Source organism: Cyprinus carpio, chromosome A24 (genome assembly GCF_018340385.1).
Source record: "Cyprinus carpio isolate SPL01 chromosome A24, ASM1834038v1, whole genome shotgun sequence".
Taxonomy (NCBI): domain Eukaryota; kingdom Metazoa; phylum Chordata; class Actinopteri; order Cypriniformes; family Cyprinidae; genus Cyprinus; species Cyprinus carpio.
The window spans coordinates 13,509,732-13,519,284 of record NC_056595.1 but is presented as its reverse complement, the minus strand read 5'-3'; the positions used below and the strand labels follow the sequence as shown (position 1 = coordinate 13,519,284).

Here is a 9,553-nt window from a genome sequence, read left to right as displayed (position 1 = left end):
AGGCTTTGCAGTCACAGGAATAAATGACATTTGAAAGTATTAATCAAGAAAACAGTTGTTTTGAATCATTATTATTAACAGTACTACTGCATTTTTGGTCAAATAAATGCAGCATGGATAAGCAATAAGAAACTTCTTTCAAAAACATAAAAAAAAAAAAGTTTGCATGTATTGCTTGAAGGCCAATCAGGGACATCATAAAAAAACATCTTAAAAAACATCAAAAACACCCACATATACCTGGAAAAATCCACACGTGCATGTTGCAAGTTGTGTAACGACTGTAATTATCATTCCTGCTAGCCTGTGTCTTCGAGGTGGGAGGGACTAAAGGAGGGAGGGTTTGGGGGGCTCAAATCTGAGGATAAAACAGGGGCTGCCTTCCGTCTCCTCCACACAGCCAACTTTGCCTTCTGAACTGCACACAGAGAGAGAACCTACACTTCTGCAGCCATGACGACTGTCGTTTTAAAGATGCTGTGCGTTCTGCTCTGTGCAGTGTTCGCCTCTGCTGATGTCATGCCCATGACTGACTTCGACTTGGAAAAGGTAAAAAATGCAGTTTTACTGTAAAATACTATAAATGAAAGCGTCTAAGTGTTATATGTGAGTTTTAGGGATATTCTCAGGTTTATTCTTAAAAAGCTTCTTTAATGCCATCAGTGGTTAAGAAACTTCCATGGAATCTTTCCATTCTTTATAGTGTAAAAAGGTTCTTTAGATTATTCAAATATTCTGCAAGCTAACAAAAAGTGGTTCTTTTAAGAAGTGAAGGTTCATCACAGTAAAAAAAACATTTTGAAACCTTTATTTTTAAGAGCGTTGGTCTAAAATAGTTATTTTCTTTGCAGATGGGAGGAAAGTGGTATCTCATTGGCTTTGCTACAAATGCAAAATGGTTTGTCAGTCACAAGGCTGACATGAAGATGGGAACTGCCATGATGGTGCCTACAGAGGACGGAGACCTTGATCTCAGTTACTCTAGTATGAAGTAAGCTGAAGGAGAACAGTTTTCATACATATTCGTATAATTACAAAAATAACTTAAACGGCTTCATTGGTTTCTCAGCAGTGACGGTTCCTGCTGGAGAATGACACACCTCGCTAAGAAAACTGAGACTCCAGGACGGTTTGTCTTCCATAGCCAGCGTAAGTCGTCCTGCTTTTGCTTCAGGTTGTTTTTTTTAAATATATGTATATATATAATATTTGTGATCCTTTGGCCTAAATGTGTTCGATTTTTTCAGGTTGGAGTAATGACAACGACATGCGTGTGGTCGATGCCAAATTTGATGAGTACGCTCTCATTCACACCATCAAGACCAAGGGAGGGGTTTCTGAGGTTCTGAACAAACTCTACAGTAAGAGCTCGATTTGTCCAAATTACACCTGTTACCTTTTCGTGAATAAACGCTAAACGGACCCTGAATGTGTCATCAACAGGTCGTTCCGCAGTACTTTCTGATGACTTGAAGGAGAAGTTCAGGCAGTTCTGTCTGGACACCAGCATTCTTGAGGAAAACATTGCCATACTGCCATCAAACGGTATGTTTTAATATTTAAATCAATCCTCAATGTCGCTAACGATGTATTATTATTATTTTTCTAACTTTGTACCCGCTGTTCTATTACAGGAGAATGCTCGGCTGCATAAGTGTCTCGACCAAAGTTAGACAACTTCAGCTGGTCTGACCATTTCACCTGAAACACAGATGTGAATTTGCTGGCCTTCAGTCTGCTTGGTTTCTGTCTTTTTCATTTTGGATGGAAACATCAGTTTTTCTTTTTGCCTTAAACACAGTTGTTGTTCTCACGATGACAAACCACTTCGCAATTACAGAGCTTATCCAAAGAATGTCTCAAGCAGGGGGACAGAATGGCAAAGTATTACCTTATCCAAATGATGCATTTCAATAAAATGAACTCAGTTCTTGATGTTTCTGTATTGATGTGTGATTTTTTTTCTCCTGTAAATGTGTCATACATGTTTCATAACTGATTTGGCAGCCCTGTAAACACATATGAACAGTGCTTTCATTTTTGGTTTTGTTTACTGCTGTTAGATTAAATTAGTTTACCGATGTTGGTGCGATTCATTCAAATTCCCCATTTGCATTTTATTTTATAATGAAGAGTAAAAAAATAAAACCATTTTGGACACAAAATACTGTTTATTACTTCTGTATTTACAAATATTTCATATACACATAACATAACATATTTTAGAATCTCTTTATTCCAAATTATACATTTTCAGTATCTGTGTAAAAAATAAAATTTACCCTAAACATCTGAATAATAATAATTTGAGGGTGTGTTTTACAACAGACCAAATGCCAAACGGCCACATTCAAGAAATACCCAAACTAGCGTCTAAATTAAAACAAATTTAGATAACCAGCCATTCGGCCTGATTTCATGTCTGCACACTCTGATTAAACCTGAAAATCTCTTCTGATTTGAGTACTATTTGCAATATAATTTATTTGAAATATTACCAAGAAACCTTTAAGCCTACATTATAAATTCATTGTCTTAAATAACAGCTGTTATTAGTAAATTAATGCACCAGTGTTGTTAGAGAACCAAAATGAAAGATGGGTTTCCCAAAAGCCTATAACTGATCTGAACAGCCATCATCCACGGCATAAGTTGAGTTTTTCAGTTCTCTTTAATTAGACATTCTGTTCATCTGAAGCTAAGATACCAGGTGATAAAGCATGAGCACCGTAGTTTAAAGACAACGGACTCCTTCAAGGTGATAAAGCATGAGCACCGTAGTTTAAAGACAACGGACTCCTTCAAGGCCTTTTTCCCAAGATTTTGTACTTGTAAACGCATGTGCACAAACACGCCACAATCACCAAAGCTGTTCAAACTTGTTTCGTGTAACATGCAATACAGGAGTCATAATTCAAATTTATAACCAGACACGCCAACATAAAACTACACGGTATGCATTTCGTCCACCCTTGATGGATTAGTACGCAAGTTGATCTATTTTCGCAATTAATCTAAAGCTTGTCAGCAGATTTAGACTCTCAAGAAAGGTTGGTTCAACTTTAAAAAAAAATGTATCTTCAGAACATTGACTTGAGTAATTTGCAACTGGACATATTGGTTGATTTTTTCTGTATTTCCTTGCACTTTCAGCCTGTCTGTACCATCAGGGATCAGCTTTTGGCCCTGAAGACCACATCAGAACAGAGCTTTTACTAACGGTTTCTGATTGCAAAGGTCACATGGTAGGCATTAGGTCTTTATGGTGCCGCATAATGTGCTGATTCTTCTCCGACGGTCTGCGGAAACCTTTCGAGCAGAAGTCACATCGGTGAGGATAGTCTTTGGTGTGAATGGAGATCACGTGCCTCTTGAAACCAGATGCATCGCCTGTGCTGTAGTCACAATACTGGCATTGGTAAACCCTGCGCTCCCTGTGGCCCTTGGACAAACCGGCACCCCCTAAAATTCTCTTACCTCCATGAGCACCGAGTCCAAACGTCTTCTTAAGACCCTTTTTGTCAGGAAAGGCCTGCTGCTCCTTGGTGTGCACTGATAAAATATGCCGACTGAGAACAAATGGATCTGCGATTTTGAAATTGCAATGCCTGCACTGGTGTAACTTCTTAGCCTTGTGGGCAGCCGAGTGCTTTTTGAGCTCCGACGGCCGGTGGAAGCCTTTTCCACAGACTTCACATTTATGTGGATAGTCTTTGGTGTGAACTGAAATGATGTGGCGCTTCAGGTCACTGGAATTGGAGCTTTTGTGGTCACAGTGGGAGCACTGGTGCGTTTTGGCCTCCTCGTGTGTCAGCCCGTGTTGTAACAGCTCGTCGGGTTCGGCAAACGTCTGGAAACAGCGCTCACACTTGTAGGGCATCTCCTTGCTATGCTTGGTCTTCACGTGTGTTTTTAAGTTGGACGAGTCGGCTGATTTGTAGTCGCAGTAATGGCAGGAGTACGGTTTCTCACCGGTGTGGGTTCTCATGTGTTTTTTCAGCTCTGAAGGATGCCGGAAACCCTTCCCACACTCCACGCAGATATGTGGGAAATTCTTGCTGTGAACGGCAAGAAGGTGTCGGTTTAAGAGTCCTTGTTCTGCTGTTTCATATTCGCAGAACTTGCATTTGTGCATTTTGGTGGTGGGTGGAGGGATCTGAAGCTTGGCTTCTCGGTGGTGGTGCTGCAGACGGTGGGAGAACAGCGCTGCCTGCTGGTGAAACTCTTTTCCGCAGACTTCACACTCAAATGGCGCTTTACTGCTGAGGGTGTGGATCTCCATGTGGTTGTGGAGACTGGCTTTTTTGTTAGTGGTGAAATCACAGTCCGTACACTGGTATTTCTTTCGGTTTACGACATCCTGATGGTGATTCTTGGTGTGGCGCTTGAGGAAACCACGTGACTTGAACTTCTTCCCACATAGCATACAAGGATACACCGTAAGAGGCTGGCCGTAAGGTCCAATGATGATTGCTGGAGTTTAAAAAGTAAACCAAAATTAATATATATATATACGCTAGAACTGAAAGATATGGTGGTAATGCTTTTAAAAGCTCTTCTCTCTTTAAAAGCTGTATTTATTCAGTGTCACATGATCCTCATGTTGATTTGCTGCTCAAGAAACATTTCCTAACAGTGCAGTGCTGCTTAATTTTTTTTCAGGATTCTTTGATGAAAAGAAAGTTCAAAACAACATTATTTATTTGAAATAAAAATCTTTTGCAACAATGTAAGTATTAAAAGTAATAGACCTAGTAATTTCTTTAATAAAAAAAACTAAACAAAAAAACGTACTGACCTTTTGAATGACATTATAATATTTAAGAAATAAAATATTTTTTAAAAAGTTAAATATTTATATATTTAACACACAATGAAAACGAAAGTGTAGAAGAGATGTACCTGTCTGAACATGACGAAGCTCAGAACGTTTTTTGCTCCTGTTCTTGCTCCGCTGACGGCTGAGTCTTTCGATCATTTCAGGCTCATCAACATGCAGTAAAGCACTGGCTGCTCCATTCCGGTTCTCACAGCTTTCACTCTCCTCCCCACCTGACAGACATCACATCATATTTCAAGATTATAATGAGAATCTGTCTTGTACTGCGGATTAAAGAGATATGTGTATTACAAAGGGTTCGATTAATGAACTATAACTCGTCTCAGTGACGGATTTGGATGTTGGCATAGTCTATTAGGAAGGTTCAAATAATGATAAGAATAAGAATGTCCATTTCATAAAATTAAAATTCCTTATTAGTTAATGTACAAATGATTTAGGAGACATAATTTAGGAGAATAATGCATATTTCTTTAGAATTAACTGCCTAAAATGAATGTTAAAGTGATCAATATTGTCTGTGGAAAATACTGCACAATGCAACTTTTGAATATGAGCAAAAAATGCGTGTTTCACTAACTGTAAGCAGCTGCCCAAGCCACAGGCATGAAGTCCTTGCTGAGCGATGCACTGTCAAGTGTCCGCTGAGCACTGCCAGGGTCCTCACCCCCTACCACCACTTCCATGTAGACCTCATCTGTGATTTTAGCCACATCTGTGTGAGGAAAAACACATAATATCACTTGTAGGAAACACCTTCACAACCAGCTGACAGTGACGGGACTCACTGATATCCTCCTGGTTTTGATTGGCTTCATCCATTGACATGTACACCATCTTTTCTCTTATCGGCATTCCAGAAGGATCCACCAGCTCCACGGTTTCATCTACTTCAAGCTCAGTGTCTTCTATGTCAACAGTGCCTCCTGTAAATTATCCAGAAATCTATAACCACCCCACTAAAATAAAAAGTGTTTGATATAAACTCCGTAATGAAGTACAGCATCGTGCTGCAGACTTGAAGAGAGTTCTATCATACCCAAGCCCTCCTCCTCTGGGTGCGCCTTGATGATGTACACTTTGATGACCTCTTGACCCTCATCATCCTTCTCCACATCCTCAGGGTCTTCTAAAGTGCCCTCAATGGTAACTTTAGCATCCTCATCGGAAACCACCTTTCCGGCCTCATCCACTGAAATAAAACCAAACAAACATCATGCATATTCTTGCATACTGCATCGTTAAATGGTGTATGTTTACCATGTTCTAAACAAAATGGAAGCTCTAAAAAATAAAATCAGTTTTATTTTATTTTAAACCATAAGCTGAACTTGGTATGGTATGGAAATTTTCTACAGATAAGAGTTATTAATGTTTTTAAAAATTAACTTCAATTGAGGATTCGATGATGGCAAAGGTAATCTAAAATTAGAGCAATTGAGCATGCACAATTCTATAATGAATATCAACAGTTAAATGAATCTCTGAATTCAAATAAAATAACAAGAATATTAATTATAATAATAATAATAATAAATAATGGCCACTTATACAGATACAGCAGCAATATATTCTGCATCCCAAATAATAATAATAAATATAACAGAACATAAAAGTCACTTCCAAACCAAGCAGCTTTTCTTTTTTGAAAATGTTACTGTTTTCATGCAACACAGAAACTTCCTGAATAATGAGTCATTAATATCCACAGATCCTTTTCAACAGGTGTTGTATTCTGAGCCACTCACAAGAGATCATGAGGTAGTCCCCACAGGTGTCAGGATCCTCCTGTTCCTGAGCGTCAGTCACCACATCAACATGCAGTCCTTCTTCCTCCAGAGCCACATCATCGGGTGACATCACACAGGTCTCCACAGTGATGGTGCCAAGCGCTTCGTCTTCATCCGTGCATGGCACGTACTCCGCCACCACATCCTCGATGGCTTCCTGGATGACCAGCTCCTCATGGGCGAGGCCATGCACCGCGATCTTCTCGCCCTCCACATCAGACACGAGAACAGACTCCTGCAGTTCAACCACCACCTCGTCTTCTCCATCAACCTCCATGTAGAAGACAAATACATGTCTTTCCATTCATAAAACAGCAATCTGAGAGACTTCATCAGTCATTGTTTGTTTACCTGTCCCATGGAATATGATCTTAGGCTCATGGGAATGGAGAGAGAGAGCCGTTACATCTTCATCCATTGTCTCCACCGGTCATCTGCATAATATAAGACCTACAGGAACAACATGCAAAATGAAATAAAACCATCAGAACACAATTAGAACATAAAAGACATTCAATTTGTATGCGATTCAGCATAAAATCAGCATTATATAATATTTTGTCAGAACTGTCTTGCAATGGGATACTTTGGGATATTACAAAGATAACCAAAACAACATCACATAAGAAAATGATAAAATAACCAGGTCATATATTCATATTTATTTTCTAGTTCCTTCCCATCACTAAAGCAATTCAATTATTCTAGTTATGCATTTTATATCCCAAACAAATGTGTCTTTAAATATTGTATACAATAATAAATATATTTTTTTAAAGATGAAAATCATTAAATTTTTTCATTTAAATTGAAAAACATGGTTAAATGTAAGCTTTAGCAAATCTCAAAATAAACACCTGTTTTTCATAATATACATATTGTGATGCTGCCTAAATTCAATTGTAGTATATCAAACGACTAATTTTAGTAAGTAGTATTTTATTTTTCGACAAAATTGTGTAGAATTTAATAATGACCATCATTTATATAGCTCATAAGATGAAAATACATGTATCTTGATATTGTATAAAATACTGAACACAATTTTTAAGATCATTAAATCATATTTAAATTGAATAACTCTAGTTTGCCATTACGTATATAATCAAATTATTAATACATCTAAGTACCTGATCTAGACTAGTGAATATTTCTGAAAGTCTGGTACACCCTTGTGTAGAAATACAACACAAGCAGAATTATTTTCTAAGTTACAGAGCTAAAAAAGATAACTGCACAATATGAATTACCATGTTATACTTTTAGTACAGTAACTGTAAACAGGCTTCCATGAATCCCATAATCTGATACTTTAATATAGTGTTGACGTTTCTATTCCCATCTGTGACTATAAGAAGGGGCGTTCCCTCGATGAGACTAGCGCGCACTGCCCCGCCCACTGCTATAAATACTCAGACACGCCCCCTTTCGCAATCATCGCCATTTTGAATAAATTAAAATAATTCATCAAATCTCATAAATACATACTTATGTGTCAGCACAATCACACTCAATATAATCTGCAACTCAATTATAGTTTGCGTAATCCATCTGAACATGAAATCAATGTGTAGCTGCTTATGAATCAGTCGTGCGGGTCTTGAGAGTTTCGTCTCCGCGGCCTACTTTAGGCCTCTGAAGGCCGCGGCTCGCTGCTAACAAAGGCCTACGCACCACTGCAACGACGTTAATCTCTCAAACAGATAAACACGTATTTCACCCAGACGCCAAAATATCGCATCAGCTACTAATCTATTAAATAGCAAATTTAATAATCTGTTAAAACTCAGCGGCCTACCTTTTGGAAAAAAATTTTTTCGTTTCCAAGGCCGTACGGGTTTCCTTCTCCCACCCCCAGACTCGGGCAGAACGCAGACGGGGCTCTTGTGTGAGTAGGGCGGGCCGCCGCAGAACGCGGAGGGGAGGGGCCGAGTCTGATGCGCTCCGAGGCGCTGCAGCCTCCAGCTCCGCCGGAGATTACGCCGCCTTCAGAGGCGCACGTCACTGCCTCGGAGCCGCAGGAAAATGCGGAAGGAGTCTGAGAGAAGTGGCCGCAGTCCGGCTCTTTTGGCAGGCCCGCAAACTGTGTTTTCTCTGCGCGCTGGCCATTTTAAAACTAGGCGGAATTGAGTAAAACCAAAGGAATGATTTTGTTTCACTCGCTTGTGGGGGAGAATTTGTGGGCTTTATTTTGCGGTGGCGTGAAAGCGTATGATGCGGAATGATTATATCCCGAGCTCGGGATATTAGCCACTTAGGTATTTATGCATATAAACATGGTTTAAATGACCATAAAGGCTTATTAGGAAAATTGTTTTGGTTAGAAATATTTCCTGAGTAGCACATTCACAGTTTAGTGCAAGTACGGTTATTGACCTTTTGGTTTTACGTTTTTATTCTTTTCTTTTTAGAAAGACGCTTGGACATGTCAGTTTGTTCTTACATTAGGAACAGGCCGACATACTTTTATAAACAAGAACTATTAGCATGCACCAATAACCCAGCAAACGTATATAACAAACAATATCAATTTTAAAATAGCTACGGCATATAAGTCTAATGTCTAATGTTCTTCTAACACAATTAAATACTATAATCTAATGTTCTTCTAACACAATTAAATACTATAACTGAGGTAATTAATTAAGGTATAATGCTGCCATACTGTTAAGACACAACTGCTGCTCATTCAAAAGCATCAAAAACCTGTTACTACATGCTTATAGATCAGCTTTATCATGGTTTTAATATACAACATTTGTTCAGGATATTTAAGTTTAATCAAAGGAATATAAACCAACATATCTGTTGTGGACCTGTGTCCCCACTTCTTATTGACTCAAGCATTAATTTGTCACCCCACATTCTCAAATGACTTTGGATGCTATTAATAACCCTGCATGCCATACTAAAATCAGGTTGT

The 9,553-nt window shown here is 38.8% G+C and overlaps 2 protein-coding genes across 2 annotated transcripts; one reads left to right on the top strand and one right to left on the bottom strand.

Annotated features, from left to right (window-relative positions):
• The first annotated feature begins 355 nt into the window (after positions 1 to 355).
• On the top strand, positions 356 to 1,935 carry LOC109049068 (lipocalin-like). Its single transcript, XM_019066742.2, has 6 exons — positions 356 to 549; positions 852 to 991; positions 1,070 to 1,149; positions 1,248 to 1,361; positions 1,444 to 1,545; positions 1,635 to 1,935. The coding sequence occupies exons 1-6, from the start codon at positions 454 to 456 to the stop codon at positions 1,652 to 1,654; spliced, it is 552 nt and encodes a 183-aa protein (XP_018922287.1). The 5' UTR covers positions 356 to 453; the 3' UTR covers positions 1,655 to 1,935.
• An 838-nt stretch (positions 1,936 to 2,773) lies between these two features.
• Positions 2,774 to 8,761, bottom strand: LOC109049066 (zinc finger X-chromosomal protein-like). Its single transcript, XM_019066741.2, has 8 exons — positions 8,429 to 8,761; positions 6,982 to 7,080; positions 6,589 to 6,903; positions 5,880 to 6,032; positions 5,629 to 5,766; positions 5,421 to 5,555; positions 4,903 to 5,052; positions 2,774 to 4,473 (listed from the first exon to the last, which is right to left on the bottom strand). Exons 2-8 carry the CDS (start codon positions 7,046 to 7,048, stop codon positions 3,239 to 3,241), a joined length of 2,193 nt encoding a protein of 730 aa, XP_018922286.1. The 5' UTR covers positions 7,049 to 7,080; positions 8,429 to 8,761; the 3' UTR covers positions 2,774 to 3,238.
• Positions 8,762 to 9,553: the final 792 nt, after the last annotated feature.